At 48.9% G+C, this 16,330-nt stretch overlaps 1 protein-coding gene across 1 annotated transcript; it reads left to right on the top strand.

Moving 5' to 3' along the window:
• Nucleotides 1–782: 782 nt before the first annotated feature.
• LOC309410420 (serine/threonine-protein kinase PAK 3-like) lies at nt 783–13,938 on the top strand (the record flags this gene model as incomplete). The annotated part of the gene is given in 12 exon segments (XM_082006802.1): nt 783–815; nt 1,298–1,432; nt 2,407–2,563; nt 5,264–5,327; nt 6,933–6,981; nt 9,760–9,872; nt 10,723–10,840; nt 11,689–11,788; nt 12,225–12,421; nt 12,764–12,901; nt 13,853–13,898; nt 13,901–13,938. Coding segments are annotated over 12 exon segments (1,188 nt in total).
• Nucleotides 13,939–16,330: the final 2,392 nt, after the last annotated feature.

Raw genomic sequence — 16,330 nt, 5'->3', positions numbered from 1 at the left:
CCCAGGGGTGGAAACACAGCCCTACCATTTGCCATGGGCTGATACAAACTGCACTGGAACAGGGTGAAGCTCCAGAGCATCTGCAATACATTGATGACACCATCCTATGGGGCAACACAGCAGAGGAAGTTTTTGAGAAAGGGAAGAAAATAATTCAAGTCCTTCTGAAAGCTGGTTTTGCTATAAAACAAAGTAAAGTCAAGGGACCTGCACAAGAGATCCAGTTTTTAGGAATAAAATGGCAAGATGGACGTCGACAGATCCCAACGGATGTGATCAACAAAATAACAGCTATGTATCCACCAACTAGCAAAAAAGAAACACAAGCATTTTTGGGTGTTGTGGGTTTCTGGAGAATGCATATTTGTGACAACGTGATAGACCCCCCTGGCTCTGCGTAGCAGCTGGGACTGGTGGGGGGTTCAGCTCACCGAACTTCAGGGATCTGCACTGTAGGCTTCAGTTTACACGTAGCCAACGGATCAGCCAGACTTCCCTTGCCTGCCCCACATCTGGAGTATGCCTGACGGTCGCCTGCACCCTGGCAGTGGCTTTTATTCTCCGCTGCCTGTAACGGGAGCCCGGGTGAGCAGCCGGGATGCCTGCCTGGCAGCCCCGGGCAGGGCGGCAGGACGCGCCTTGCTGCTGAGAGGGCTGCGTTCCCTCTGGGCTCCTGCTGCGGTGAGACACAGGCAAACAGGAGAAAGATCACTGTGTGAGCTTACGAGCAGGGGAAGAGGTGGACGGTGCTGAAAAGCAGCTGCTAGACAGGGAAGTTGAGCATGGTGGAAACAGGCAATATGATTAGCCCATGGGTAAAATAGGAAAGAAACAAATAGCCATCTCTCCAAAAGCGGATTCCCAGCAAGACAACGAAGCGGGCTTTGCCCTTTGAAGGGTGTTAATTAACGTAGCCGGTAGACACTTGTTAGCGTAATTAACTGTTACCATTTCTGTAGATAAAATGCCAAAGCAATTAACCAGCACCTGGATGTGACTTGTAGCGATATATCCAAGCATGGCATTTTGTGAGATTAGACTTTGGCTAAGCATGGCCATGGTTTAGTTGTTTTCAGCAAGAATGAAAAATGCCAAGACAGCTTAACAAAACAGCAGGGTCATTTGTAACCTTTCAATGGTGTTGTGCCACCTGTAACTTAGCACTGGGGCCTGTAGGACTACAGGCAGGTCCAGATTGGTTCCTGATGATGTCTGAGCAGGCCCAAGTTGTGTGTAATTATCAAAGCTCCCAAGTGCCAAAGTGGTGACTGTCGCTCATGCTCCTGTGTGTCCACAGAGCACAAAACCAGCATGTGAACCCCTGCCAGCTCCGCCTGTTTCTGAGGAAGAGGATGAAGGTGATGAAGAAGAGGAAGGTGGCAATGAACCTGCACCCTGGCTTATCGCACCCTGGCGTGAACGTACAACATCAGTAAGTCCCAGCTTTGGCTAGTGCTGTATTTGGGGGAATTCAGAGCTGCGTGTTTCCGATCAGGCAGCACTTGCTGGTGAAGACTCTGCGGGCTGGAATCCTACCATGACAGTGCTCCACCCAGGCCACTGACACCAGGACAATCGGATTTGAACTTTCCCATTTAGTCATGAGTTTCCCGTGATTCTGATAGGGACCGTGAATTTATCTGAGTATCAGATACGAGGTAGCATTGTGTCTTTTAATGCTCCTGCTGTAGCAGTGAGCAGCTTTGAGCAAAGTATCCGTGTAGGCTCTCTGTCGTCAGTGGAGAGAGCGGTCATCAGACGCAGTTCACACCCTTGCAGGATACTTGCAGGAGAAACTGTCCCCTGGAGGTCCCTGTCCCTCTGCACAGCCTGTCCAAGTAGCTAAGTGAACAGCTTAGACCATCCCCTTCACTCTTGTGAAGTTTGGTGAGAAGCGTCCTTTGCAGCTCGACATTGTGCAGAAAAGGTAGGTCTCTGAAGGACTGGAACGCAGTTCCTAATGGCCACTCCTGAAAGCTTGAAATCCTCAGGAGATGTCAGATCAAGGGTTAGGATGAGAAAAGGGAAATGCTCCCTGCTTCTCTTCAGCACTTACGTACCAACTAAAGCATCCTTGTTTTACCTGTGAAAACACAGGAGCACCAAGGAGCAAGGCTCTGGGGCCCTGAACACGTCTAGTTCTGAGTCCTTGCAGCACAGTAGATTCATTGTTTCAGTCATCTTTCAGAAAAGTAATGAAAATTTAAAATGGAACTGGCCCTGAACTTGTGTAAAATGAGCCTTTCCTTTTTGCCCATTCAGTTTCAGATGTGGACAACAAAACCCAACTTTTTAAGAGCCCTGGATGGCGCAGACAGCATCTTCTTAAGCATTTGCATTTGCAATATGATCTCAGGGGCATCTCTGCAAGCCACCTTTCTGACACAAAGTCATTTCTTGTCACAGATCTACACACAGTCTGTAACTGAGCCTGCCCCTGCACTGGCACCAGCTAAAGAAGCCAGCAGTCTGCAATCTGAAAGCTCAAGCACTTCGTCCAGAAGCACAGATGGGCAGGAGACAAAATCCGAGAGGACAGATGAGGAGGTCCTAGAGAAACTGAGTACGTATTCTGTATTTCTTGTCTGATGAAGCAGTGTACTGTCTGCACCTCTCAGGACTGTATGTACCCAGTGTTCATCCTCAGTTGAGTGTCACCGAGTCACTTAGGACTCCCTACTCACACTGTTGTGGTGCTTAGAGGCAGCGGGAGAGCACTCTGGGTATTCCTTCTGCCTCTGCGGGCAGCTATGACTGGGTTGGAGTTGCCTGAGCTTCCTTCCACGCTCAAGGCAAAAGCAGATGGTTTCTGCTTGAGCAGAAGGCTATGACCTAGTGAACGACCGAGTGACTCCTTCCTGTGTGCTGATGGCCCAACTGAACAGAATATTTGGCTTGCTAAATTCTCTGCAGACTCCTGACTTCTCAGCAGAAATTGGAGCAAAAACACTTTGCAGAAATTTTTGGGGGGTTTTTGGTTTGGTGTTTTTTCGTTTTTGTGTTAATTTTTTTCCCCCAGTAGACAACTACAGCACTAAACGGATTCCTTCAGCCTCAGGGACCTCTCCTGCCCCAGATATTCAGCTGGTGTCATTTTTGTGATTGCTGTTAGTAGTATGACTTCTTCTAATATCAGAGTTTGTTTTTATAAGAATTCTACGTTTCTGTCAGAGAGACTTCCTTTGAAACAACATCAGCTGACACCATGGAGAGTGAGGAAGAGGTGTTTCCAGTGTGCCCCAAAAGAAAAAACCCAGCCTTCTATAACAATCCTTATTTCTTAGCTTTATGCGTATAAAGACCGGAGAGACACATCTATGCGGCATGATCAGGTAAAAGTGCACTGCAAGGAAAAGGCACCCAGACCTTTGTGATTCTGCAGTACAGCCAATTGAATCTGCTTCTTGCACGTAATAGCTGCCGGTGCTGCGTTCTCACATAATGAATTGTTGGGTTCATGAGAGAGCCCAGCTCCTAGGTAGATCCTCCGACTCTTGCAGGCTGGCACAGCAGGGCAGGACCACTTCAGACTACTCGAGACTGTGTCAGCATCCACCGGCAGCAGGCAGGCGCTCCCGCTGCCATCAGCAGTGAGGCCTGGCTGGCGTTGCTGGAGTGCCGGGTGAGGGGAGCGAGTCCCGCGGGGCACGGGGAACCTCTTCTCCTGCAGCTCCCATTAGCCATTTTGCAAGGCCAGCAAAATAGTTTCAGCGGGGAGCGTACCAGATGGTGTTGATGCCCCGTCTTCTTGCTGTGCCGGCAGGTGGGATTCCTGGCTAGGCACGCAGGCAGATGCCCCTTTGGATGCTAAAGCCCTCTGCTGCAGAGAAATGGCCTGGGCAGGGGAGAGAGGTGTTTGTTACTCCTTACAGCGGAGAGCACGTCACCTAGTTTTGTTTTGGATGCACAGGGGAACAAGTATGTGATTGTCGTTGTGATACAGGGGTATTGCCAGATCAGTCAACCAAAATCTGCTGTGAAACTTTGGAAGTCTTTCCTGCTGAACTGATCTTCTTGAAGTATTTCAGTGATGTACGTTCCAAGTGAAACCTTTAGGAGTCATTTGCTTTGAGCCGTCACTTCCACTTCATTGTTGGCATTTTTTACCGGACCAGAAAAACCTCTATATTGTTTTTTCAGTTGTTCCTTCAGATTTGTTTGAGTCCATCAGATTTTGGCTGTTTCATTTGAGACACCCAGAGTATCCAAATTACTGCTTGCTTTCCTTCCTGTTCCGAGTGCCCACACCTCTGAGTGGGCGAGAAGCCGTTGAGCAGTGCATGCCTTAATTTTAGCTGTCGGTGGCACATGAGCTGCACAGCAGCTGATGGACCCGGACTGTCCCACACCCTGTGCCGGATGGGCCGGCCCTGCCTTCCCACTGCTGCAGCGCAGAGCTGCCAGGAGGCAGCAGCACCCCATCTGGCCTGGCTTCTGAGCCTTTCTGCTGGAATGATCAGCATCTCGTTTGTGCAGCCGCCTGTGGAACGCTGCAGCCTGAGCAATATTGCTGTTCTTGCTCTCCAGCACGGCTGTGCTTGTTCGTGAAGATCAGCATGCGTGCAGTGTTGAGCGTGCGGGGCAAATGCACGTCAGTGTGAGCCACATTGCTGCAAGCAGTGTGGTTCTTACAGCGGCATAAGCAAGGTCTTCTTCAGAAAGTAGCCTGGTAAGAAATGATGAGAGTGATGATAGTTCTTCAAGCCCCATCATTCCTGGTTATATCATGAGATGCTGTTCTTTAAAAACATAAAGGCATTCTTCCGGCAAACTGCTGAAGGGCTGAGAAGATCCCCTCCTGGAAACACTCTGCAAGAGTCTTCCTGATCGGAAAGTGGCACCTGCTCATCAAAATTGCTTCCAGAACCCAAGGTGCATTTCACCTCTGGAAGTTCTAAAACTTGTGTTGAAGGACCCAGAGTGTTTATTCCTAAGGAAATCAAGGCTCTGTTGTTCCAGCTCTCGTTAGTGTTTCTAGACAACAAACACTTGCACTGGTGCTTGTTCTTTTCTGATACCTGTCTCCTGCAAATGTTTCTCCATGTTCTTAGTTTCCTGTGAAGGTAACTCTCCAAAGGACTGTAGGAAATCGGTCTTTGTGGAGGCCGTCTGTGCTACGGAGCTGCCTGTATGCCCTTGTTGTTGTTGTTACCCAGCTGGCTACAAATGACTCACAACCCTGGACAGTGGGGCTGCATTTCTGACCTGCTGGCAGGAGGTCTCTCCAGTTTGCATTGTGCATCTTCAATTTTGTTTCTTTCAGGGAGCATTGTGAGCGTGGGACATCCTAAGAAGAAATATACTCGACTGGAAAAAATTGGCCAAGGGTAAGTCCAGCTACAGTTACTGATACAAAAAGGTGGGCCAGGTATTTTGCTGGTGAGGTGACCTTACTCTTTGTAACAAAAACCTGACTACTTGTGAGGTTTGCAGTCAGGGTAGCACGTTGCGGACCTAGAACTGATAGATGCTGCAGAGCGCCAGACGCACTCATGCTCTTTCTCTGGCAAGCTTTATCGTGGACACGTCTTGTTTGGTGGGGCACTTGTGGGAAGGTGTTTCTGCTCCATTCATTGTATAAAACCCCTTTCTGGGATTGCTGCTTGCGTTGTACCCGAAGCTTTGGTTCTCTTTGTCATTTGTAAAATGTCAGTGGACACTTAGAGCTGTGCCAGGCTCTCAAAAGATACGTGTCGACTGAAGAAGGGAGAGCCAGGAGAAACATGCGTGTGAAGCAGCAGATTATTGCTGTCGCCGTGAGAATATGACCATCGGCCTCACAGTCTTTTGTGTTGAAATCCTAAGAGTGAGCTTGTACAAAGGTGCCTCAGTGACTGGTGGGAAGAGAAGTGGCTACTCTCTGGCCTAAAAGGGTCTCTCAGCTGATTTCCTCCAGCTTTTAGTGCAGCCTGAAGACAGCACGCCCTTCTTACAGAGCAGTGAGCGTGCTGCCGTCACCAGCTCGTGACTGTCGTGCCGCAGGTCACTTTGTAGTGATGGGGAAAGATCCTCAGACAAAAGTCGTCCCTGGTGCCTGTTGGATTCCAATGCTTCCGACATGTTTCAGCCTGCAGGTATATAAGCAAGCTGGGAGATCAGGTGAAAAGGAGCAAAGTGATTTTGGCATTGTCAGTCAGTGGGACACTTGCCGGATGGGTGTTCCCCCTTCTCAGAATTCCCTCCCTGGCTCTCCCTTGCCTCACTGCCCATGCAGACGTGATCTTCTGACATGATGGCCGTGTAAACCTGTGCTTAGCTCTGAAGGAAGCCCCATTAGGCTTTACAAGCCCACAGTTCCTTTAAACCCCAAGGGATTTCCTCTGATCGTGGCCTTTCTGGCCCTTCGCATCATTACAGGGGAAGAACCTCTTTTAAACGAGAGGCAGGTGGCAAACAAACCCCACACTGCCTAGTCTGCAGATGAGCGCGCCATTTGTTTCTGGTGGCTCTACAACACAGCCTGTGTCTGCCACAGGAGCAAAACACAGACTCCATGAAGAGTCCTTCACGTGTCTGTTGCACCTAACAGAAACGGCTGCTGACGGCTCTTGACACCTACAGAAGCTGTCTAGGGATCCCCTGTTTTGAGCAGTTCTCCATTTGTGTGTGAAACACGACATGCCTTAACCTGCTCTAGCTGTGACCTTGCAGGATGGCTGGAGAATAGTTTGCCTGCATGCTGGAGAAAGTTGTGTCTGGATCCTTTCCTCATGTTGGACATCCCCTTTTCTTCATGTTGGACATAAGTTTTCTCTTGGATACTCTGCGTGGCAGAGGGCTGGTGGGCTGCTGCGCTGTGCGCTGCTGGCTGAAGGAGTGGATGAACAAAAGATGTTTTATAAACCCTACAGGCAGCAGAGATCTCCTGTCTGGGCTTGCTTTCACTCATGGGGACTAAAGCGCTCCTTTCTTCGCTGCTGTTTTGTTTCTAGGGCGTCTGGAACTGTTTACATGGCCATCGACATCGCCACAGGACAAGAGGTAAGTGTCAACAGTCCCAGCAGAGTTTGCAGGTCTTTAGTGCTCTCCCCTCTGGTGCGAAGGGTGGATGGGGCTTTTGGGTGGCCAGTAGATCTTTGCTGCCAAGGCTGTTCCTCTGAAGCACAGGTGAGTGTCAGCTGGCAAAATACATCCTCTGCTGTCTTCAAGCCTTTCGGGGAAAGCTCTTTAAGGGCAACGTGGTTCTGTGCCTCCGTAACTGAACACTCACTGTGGCCATCCACTTTCCAGCAACTGTTGCACTGAGGTGTTGCTTAATGCTTGAAAAGGTGCCTGCGAATTCCTGCAGGGAGGTCCTGGTCCCCCTGGAATCAGGAAGAGCCTTGGTGCGCTCTGCGCTTGGGCTGATGCTTCCCCCGTAGCTTTTCAGGCCAATTGCAAGGGAATTACTTTTCTACTTACTCTGTCTTCAGAGCAGGCTGCTGCTCTCCACAGCATTCTTGGTCCCAGCCTGGAACCATGTTACATCATCCCTGAATGGGTATCGTAATGGAGAGAAACCTGCAAAGAAATCCCAGCAAGCTTTTGGGCCAGATGAAAACAATAGCATTTTTATTGCCAGCGTCACTGTGTTGGTTTAGAAATTGTCCTCGCTCTGTTCCCTAGTGTGCATGAAGTTGTGCTGCTACAGAGAGTGTTGGTCTGTCTCTACAGTTGCACTCTGTCCATTGACAGCATGAAATCTGCCTGTGCACCTGGCCATAGTTTCGTTAGCAATACACATAGTAAAATCGAAAGATCTGTCGTAATGAGAGGCATCGGGAGAACCCAAGGGGTGCTCACAGATCCCCCTAGTGCTGTGAGGAAGAGAGCGCTTCATTACGTCGCTTAATTTCACACTGACTTTGTCCTTATTGACTACTTGAAAGAATGCCAGGAGGGAAGCGGTATCTTGCAGAGGCGGCCACACTCGCTCTGTCTTCCTTACAAAATACATGAATGCGTCAAGTAGCTGATGGAGGCTGCCGTCCTTCAGTCCCAGTTTATCCTCATCGCAGGTTCAGGCAGTAACACTCCTTAGCATTTGATCCAGCATGTGTTTCCTCTTCAAAGCATAATGCCAGACCTAATTAAAGAGATATCACGCTTAGGCCGCGGCATTGGCTTAGTCAGACTGAAGCTGGTTGACACACACACACTGACAGATGAGAAGACGTATTTCAAGAGCAAAGATCTCTCCTAAACCAAACAGTCGTGTTTAGGTCTGGTGTCAGTGACAGCCCGTTACAGCCCATGAAGTGCTCGTGGGTAAGTGGGGGCCAGAGGGTGAGAAAGAAATCTTGAAGGAAAGCGGCATTAGCTTTGACAGTCCCTGTAGTGGACGATTTCAAGTGGCCTCTTCACGTTCCTTCCCTTGTCCAAGGCAAGAGTTCTTGCATCTGTACAAACCCTGCCTGAAAATGTGGCTAGAAACCCAGGAATGAGAGCGGAGGGGTGGTCCCTTTCGTGCCATGTCAAGAGCAGGACTAGACAGAGGCACTTTATAACGGCTCTTAGGTTGAGGTCTATAAGGGATCTAAAAGCCCTAAGCCCTGCCTAGAACCTGGGCTGTATCCATAAAATGCCCTAGAATGGATTCTTTTATTTGATACCCACAAAATAATTGCCAATCTAAACTGCGTTAAGGAATGTGTCTTTCGAGTTGCAAAATCATAATTCAAGAAGTTAGGAAGTGCTAGGGATGTATTTTTTTTGTGTGTGTAACCTTAATGTTTTTTTAGTACGGCGTTTTATATGCAAAGTACGTCTCTTTTCTCTCCATTATGCAGTCAAGTCAAGAATAACAGCAGTTGCTGAAATAATGATCACAAATCCTAGAATTACTAAAGCATTAGCAGCTGTTTTTATGTATTTTCACAGTAACAAAATCACTTCCTGCTTGCAAAACGTGCATGAGCAATAACAGTGTGTCGTGGTTTAGTCCCAGCCAGCAACTAAGCACCACGCAGCCGCTCGCTCACTCTCCCTCCCACAGTGGGACGGGGGAGAGAATTAGGAAAAACCTCGTGGGTTGAGATAAACACGGTTTAATAGGACAGAAAGAAAGAAGGGAACAATAATGATAATACCAACAAAGGAATGTACAAGAACAAGTGATGCCCAATACAGAAATTGCTCACCACCCCGTGATCGACAGCCCGTCCCCGAGCAGCGATTTCCGCCCCCCGGCCAACTCCAGTTTATGTACTGGGCATGACGTCGGATGGTAGGGAATATCTCTTTGGCCAGTCTGGGTCAGCTGTCCCGGCTGTGTCCCCTCCCAGCTCCCCGTGCACCCCCAGCCTGCTTGCTGGCAGGCCAGCACAAGAAGCTGGGCTGTCCTTGACGGCTCAGCAACAACCCAAAACATGAGCACATTATCAAGAGTTCCTCATCCCAAATCCAAAACACAGTCTCACACTAGCTTCTGTGAAGAAAACCAGCTCTATCCTGGCTGAAACCAGGACACAGTGGTCATAAACGAAGACCATTTGAGAAGAATGTCACTCCAGAGAGTGCTGTTAGAGATGCGTGGTTGATAGTTTAAAGGCCATTTGTACAGATTTTACACAACCAAATGTATATGGCCGTGTGTCCTGTAACTAGCACCCAGGCTAGCAGAGAAAGCGGGCGTTGTAATGTAAGTTACTGAGCTCTTTGGGCTCAGAACAAGACAGTTGGGCACAGCTCTGCTATGTCGTTCCAAAAACGCTGGCTGCATGTTCATTCTGATCTCGTGCAAGAGACTACTCAAGGTAATGGTTTTCCCTGTTGTTTCAGGTGGCCATAAAGCAAATTCATCTCCAACAAGAGCCCAAATTGGAACAAGTTGTTACTGAAATCCTCGTCATGAGGGAAAACAAGAACTCCAATATTGTTAACTATTTAGACAGGTGAGTAGTTCTGGTGTTATCACGTGAATGTTCATTTACATGCTGCGAGCCAAAGATTTAAAAAAACCTTTGGTCGCTGGCAGAAAATTGGCCTCTGTTTATCTACTCATAGCCAGCGTGTGGGAGGAGATTGCATTTTGTCTGCATTAATCTTTTCTGGCATATATTGTTTAAGACTGTTTTCAAAGAGCTGGACCAGCCATATCAGCCTACCTCCATGTTGTTTTGTTGTTGGCTTGATTGGTTTTGTGGTTTTTTAAGTTGATCATCTTTTCTGTGTCTTATCCTAAGTGCTGATAAATCCTCATCGAAACTATTTCCTTTCGGCTGTTCCCGCTATTTTCCGTTGCTGTGGATGTGAGGAAGGCGAGGTTCTCGTTTCCAGAAACATGTAATTTGCCACTTTTTAAATGGTTTTTCCTGTTCTGGGATGTATTTCATGTCAGGTTTTCCAAACCGTTGGCCAATTTCCGTCCTCAGTGGTACACGCCCTCCTACCATGGACAACTGTGGAAGTTGTGTTGCCTTGTTCCTGGAGCTGATCATGGAATGTACGTGTAAAGACGATGAACCAGAGGATGGGATATGTCCTGGTCCAGGATTTATCTTGGCCATTACTGAACTGCATTTTTCACTTGCTTGCCAGCTCGGACGTCTCGTTGTTCACTTATGGGCCTCTCTCACTTAGACCGCACAGATTCTAAGTAGTCTATAGCCTAGAGGGAATGTCTGTTCATGTTGTCTTGTCCTCATGTAAGAACGACCTGGAGACAAAAATCAGCTGTAGCCTTTTTCCTGAGGTAATTTAGCTGTGCACATTCATCTCAGTGCCATTGCTTTCTTCTTTCAGCTACCTAGTCGGTGATGCACTCTGGGTGGTTATGGAATACCTGGCTGGCGGCTCTTTAAACCATGTTGTTGTGGAGAAATGTATGGATGAAGGACAGATAGCAGCTGTCTGTAGGGAGGTAAGGGATCCCGCCTGTGCTTCGGTTACTGGGACAGGATGGTACTTCTAAACAGGTGGTAAGAGCACGAGAGATTTCATGATCAGAGCTTTGTTTCTGTGTTGCTTTGATGATAAGGAGAAGAAAGAGCATCTTAAGTGCCAATATAGCTAATGAGTGCCTGCCAGTATCACTGCACTTATTACACTCTGTTGTTTTACTCTTCCGTGCTGTTATTGTACTCTCTTTTTTTTTCAGTTTTACTCTTCTCAACTTTGCCTCTCTCAACGTTTGCCTTGAGCACGTCTGTACTGTATTCCTTGCCTGTAAAAGCAAACATGCTGGTGGCAGAATTTCAAACTAACAGCAAAGAAAAATGGAGGCTCCTGCATCACAGGCCTCGGCTCAGAAGGACAGCATTCCACCCAAAGTGGTGTTTGCTTCTGAAAAATGACTGACACGCTATTTCCCGATCTGCTGTCAAGCCTAGCAATAAAATCTTTGTCATGCAACCTCCGACCCGAAAGTGATCTACTTGGTACCGAAGGAAGGCACTTTTTGGTTTTTCTCAAAAGTAGTTTGTCATATGGGTGGAGATAGCGCACTCCCTGCAGCAGCAGTCATTCCGTGTGTGCTTTCAGGGGATAGTCTGTGACAAGAATTGACATTTCCCTTTCAAAAGCTAATATGCCTTCGAGTAGAAAGTTATTACTCCGTGTTGAAGCAGCAAGCTCTTCCTCTTGACAGCACAATATTCTGCCATTACTCCCACTTCAACTAGAAATTTAATCTTTTAGAGCCATTTCTTTTCGTGTGTGATGAAAGCCGGTCATTAAGTTTTACCCTCATGTTTCTTTTTTACCTATGAGTGCCTGCAAGCACTGGATTGCCTTCATTCCAACCAAGTGATCCACAGAGACATCAAAAGCAACAATATTCTCCTTGGCATGGATGGATCTGTCAAACTGAGTAGGTATTCTTGGTCAGGTGCAGCGTTCCCAGGATGTGGTGTGGGGCTGCTTTTGACTGACTGCCCGTTATCCAAAAGTGATGCCCGTGGTAGTGCAGTGACCACGGCTGCAAGTGAAGAGCACAGTCCAACGTCCAGAGAGGTACAGAAAGGAAAAAGGTGTAGAGAGTGGGTTTGGTTTGTGCGTGTCCCTTCTAGAAGGGACAATAATAAAGCATAATCTAAAGCTTCAAGTAAATAGAAGCCAGTACATGAAACTCGAGGGGGATGTTAAGTGGCCAATTCAGTATTTCCCTGGCTAGAGCACTGACTAAACAGAGCGCGGCCACTTTTCCAGAGAGATTCAACAACGCCTTCTGAGGCATCTGGTAGGGATCTCTTTTGCTTGGTTTCCTAAGTCAAGCTGTCTGTAACAATACTTGTTTTTCTCCTCAGCTGATTTTGGCTTGTGTGCTCAGATCACCCCTGAGCAGAGTCAACGGAGCTCGATGGTCGGGTCTCCTTACTGGATGGCACCAGAAGTGTTGTCAGGAAACGCGTACGGCCCCAAAGTGGACATCTGGTCGCTTGGGATCACGGCAATCGAAATGGCAGAAGGAGAACCTCCTTACTATAACACAACTCCTGCCAGGGTAAGGTGCAAATAAAACCAGGTACTACCGTCTTTCTAGCACTGATACTTGTAGTAAACTAATGTATTTTGATGTTTTGAAGTTTGCAGTTTTGTCCCAATTCCTTACAATGAAATGACCAGTTCTTCCACCAAAGGAGCGTGTCATAGTGGAGGAATGTCTACCAAGATAACACCTCATGACTGAGAGATGAAAGAAAGCTCAATGCTGCACAGTTAATTCGTGATAGGATGCAGGAATACAGGAGGAAATGAATGTTGCTCTATGCGTATACATACGCATGTATACAGTACGGTGCAGGTGGAAGGAAACAGGTGGAGTCTCGTGTTCCCTTTTTTCTAGGCACTGCTTCAGATAGCTACGAACGGCACACCAGAGCTGCAGAACCCCGAGCAACTGTCCGCGGTGTTTCGTGACTTTCTGAGCTGCTGCCTGGAGGTGGATGTGGACAGGCGAGGGTCTGCCAAGGAACTTCTGCAGGTAAAATGGGAAGGGGCTGCAAGTGAAACAGCTGTACTGTGTAATGCTTTTCTCATCAGCTAAACTCGAAGGCATGAGACGGAACCCCCTCATATTGGTCTCCAGTCTTGGTGCTTTTCAAAGGAAAAATAAGTGGAATCATAGAATGGTTTGAGTTGGAAGGGATCTTTAAAGGTTGTCTAGTCCAAGCCCCCTGCAGTGAGCAGGGACATCTTCAACTCGAGCAGGTTGATCAGAAGCCTGACCTGGAATGTTCCCAGGGATGGGGCATCTACCACCTCTCTGGGCAACCTGGGCCAGTGTTTCACTACCTCACTGCAAAAAATGTCTTCCTTAGATCCAGCCTGAATCTGCCCTCTTGCAGTTTAGAACCGTTAGAACCGTTACGCCTTGTCCTGTTGCAAGAGGCCCTGCTAAAAAGTCTGTCCCCATCTTTCTTAGAAGCCCCCTTTAAGTACTCGAAGGCTGCAAAAAGGTCTCTGCGGAGCCTCTTCTTCTCCAGGCTGAACAAGCCCAACTCTCTGGGCCTGTCCTCATAGGAGAGGGGTTCCATCCCTCTGGTGGCCCTGTTTTGAATTTTGGTGGTATATTCAGTTGTACATAGTGGCAAATGGGATGGTAGCCACTGCTCTCACTGCAACCCAGAGCTGAGTCCTCTGTCACCTGTCTCCCTGCTCTTGTCTTGGTGCTGAAAACCTGTAGCTCTGTGGTTTCCCAGAGTGCTGGCAGGGCAAAAATCCCAGCGCGCTGATGACACCTTGATAAAGGGATTAATAGGATTTTGGGCCAAGTTTGCCTGTGATAGCAAGGTACTGGGCACGAAGACGCAGGTGCAGATGGTCCCCTCAGTCCTATTTCTGCGTATTCCCCATAACCAGAGAAATACTGCTTGAGCCTGTGAGTACCTGAGTTTGGAAAGTCATGGTTCATTTCTTTTTTCCCTTTGGACAGCATCCATTTTTAAAGCTAGCCAAGCCTCTCTCCAGCCTGACGCCTCTGCTGCAGCAAAGGAAGTGATTAAGAACAGCAGCCGCTAGCGCTTCAGGCTGGCTTTCACCCATGCCAGCTCAGAGCAGGACTGAGAACAAAATAAAACCTCAACGCTTGTGCTGCGGGACAGATGGATGGATGAAGAAACAGCGGTCACAGTCCTGGTGGTAGGAGGGAGAACAAGCCAGTCCCTCAAGGAGTAAAAAATTATCATTTCTCTACTTCCTGCTTTCTGGCTCCTGCATTTATTTTAAAGACGAAACAGGGCTTAAGACAGAGACGTACCAACCAAAAATGCTTGCCTGCCTCAGCCATTTCCAAGGTAAAGCAAATTCAGCTGGAAGGTTCCCTTCCTTCTCACCCTGTGAATAAAATGTACATTCACTTTTAAATTGTCAGTGGTTTCTGTAAAGGTGGAAGGTCCCTTTGATGATTCTTTTTTGTATGGTTTGGAATTGGAGAAGAGTCTCCTTCATTCACAAACTCCAGCCTGCACTGCCTTTTGACTACCGCCCAGGCATGGGTATTTGCCCAGCCACGGTACTTTGAGATGAGGAAGACAGCGAAGTTGCACTTGCAACCCAGAACGAATCACGAGTGGGGCAGACAAAACCTCCTGTTGAGATACAGGCTTTCACCTGTGAACGTCTAGTGGTTTGGTTCTTGGCATTTTGGTTTGTATAAGTGATTGTAATGTGTGTGGCTGGATGAGAGTCTGACTAAAATGAAAAAGCAGAAAGATCAGTCGGTGCGCTCCGAAGGGGCTCGTCTGATGCAAAGCTGTCAGAGCAGCGTGAGGCGAGAGCGGGCCCAGCCTTGCCTGGTGCTGAGCCCCAGCAGAGCCCTTGCAGAGCACAGAGCAGCCTCAGCATCCGCAGGCGCGGGCTGGAAGAAGGCACTTGTAGCGGCGAGCGGCAGCAGACGGGCACTGGGTGCTTGCCTCTTCCTGGAACCGGACTCATCATCCCGTATCAGAGCCCAGCTGGCAGTGGGCTGCTCCTGAGGTGAATCGTAGCCATGCTGGGAAAGGCACAGACCGGTGGGATTAGCCACCTTGAGTCTGTGCAGTAGAGAAGGGCAAAACAGAGCTGAGTGTTGTCCCTTCGGAGGACGCCTACTCTCCTGCTCGTCTTGTAGCTGCTGGTTAAGGTCAGTAGCGTCTGCGCCACTCTCGGCAGAGGGGGAGGGAGTGGGGCTGCTCCGCCGGCTTGTGGGCAGGTGAGTGTCCTTACGCACGCGAGTTCTGCCACAGAAACCGAGGCCGACACGAGTGAGTGACAACTCGCGCAGTATAGCTATGCAGGAGCCGGTGCAGCAGACAGCTCTGGAGGAAAGCGCGTTAAAACCTGGAGTTCTGCACTGAGCGAGCACAAACGTGTGAAATGCAGAAGCATTTAGAGGCGTGAAGCCAGCCTGCTGACCGACCCTCGCTCGCCCTGTCCGTCCCAGTGTCTTTGGCTGAGGCAACAGACGGAGGCAATGCTCATGGCCGGCAGCAGTGAGCACAGCTGCGGGAGGTGCGCCCAGGGAGAGGAAGTCCTCTGCACAGTGACAGGGCTCCGGGAGGAGGTGACTAGGTTGAGGAGCATCAGGGAGGGTGAGCACAAGAGAGACTCCTGGAAGCGCGCCCTGCCTTCCCTGGGACAGGCCCACCAGGCAGACAGGACGCATCATACGGGGGATTCCCGGTCCTCTCTCCAGCTGGCTGAACACAGTGACTCCAGTAGGCCCTCGGGAAGTCCAAAGGGGCACTTCTGCTGATGCCTCTCCTTACTCTTCCAAGAATCAAAAACTCTACCATTTTCCGATTGCTATGCCCAAGATGGCCTCCAACCGTCACATGACCCACAAGTCCTTCCCTGGTCACAAACAACGGGTCCAGCGGGGCGCCGTCCGAACTTGGCTCACTTGCTAACTGTGTCAGGATCTTCTGTTGCACACACTCCAGGAACATCCTGGACCGTCTTCTCTGTGCTCTATTATCTTTCCAGCAGACATCTGGTGAGTAAAGTCCCCCACGAGAACAAGGGCTAGCGATCGTGAGACTTCTCCCAGCTGCTTATATGTTGCCTTCGCAGGCGTGGCGACCTGGTTCAGGAACGGCACGGCGACCAACCCCAGGCCGCTCGGGCCATCAGCTCGCTGACACCAATGTGGTAGACGGCAAATGGCGTTTATTAGTTTGTGACACGGCGTTATATAGCTTAGGTTTATAACATCACTTCCGTCTGCTTGCATCATAAATTAAACGCTATTGGCTTTTAGGAGAGGGGCCCTAACTTTCCGTACAGCGCGATATCTTCCGGCCGCCAGACCCTAGCTATCTACACTTATAGAATATTTTGTCTGCCTCTTCATCCTGGTTGGGTGGTCTATAGCCGATTCCCACCACACTATCTGCCTTGTTGGTCTTCCCCCTGATTTTTACCCATAAACACC

This window comes from Phaethon aethereus (genome assembly GCF_964289735.1).
Source record: "Phaethon aethereus genome assembly, chromosome: 15".
Taxonomy (NCBI): domain Eukaryota; kingdom Metazoa; phylum Chordata; class Aves; order Phaethontiformes; family Phaethontidae; genus Phaethon; species Phaethon aethereus.
The sequence above is the reverse complement of the archived record's forward strand: the minus strand, read 5'-3'. Positions and strand labels throughout refer to the sequence as shown.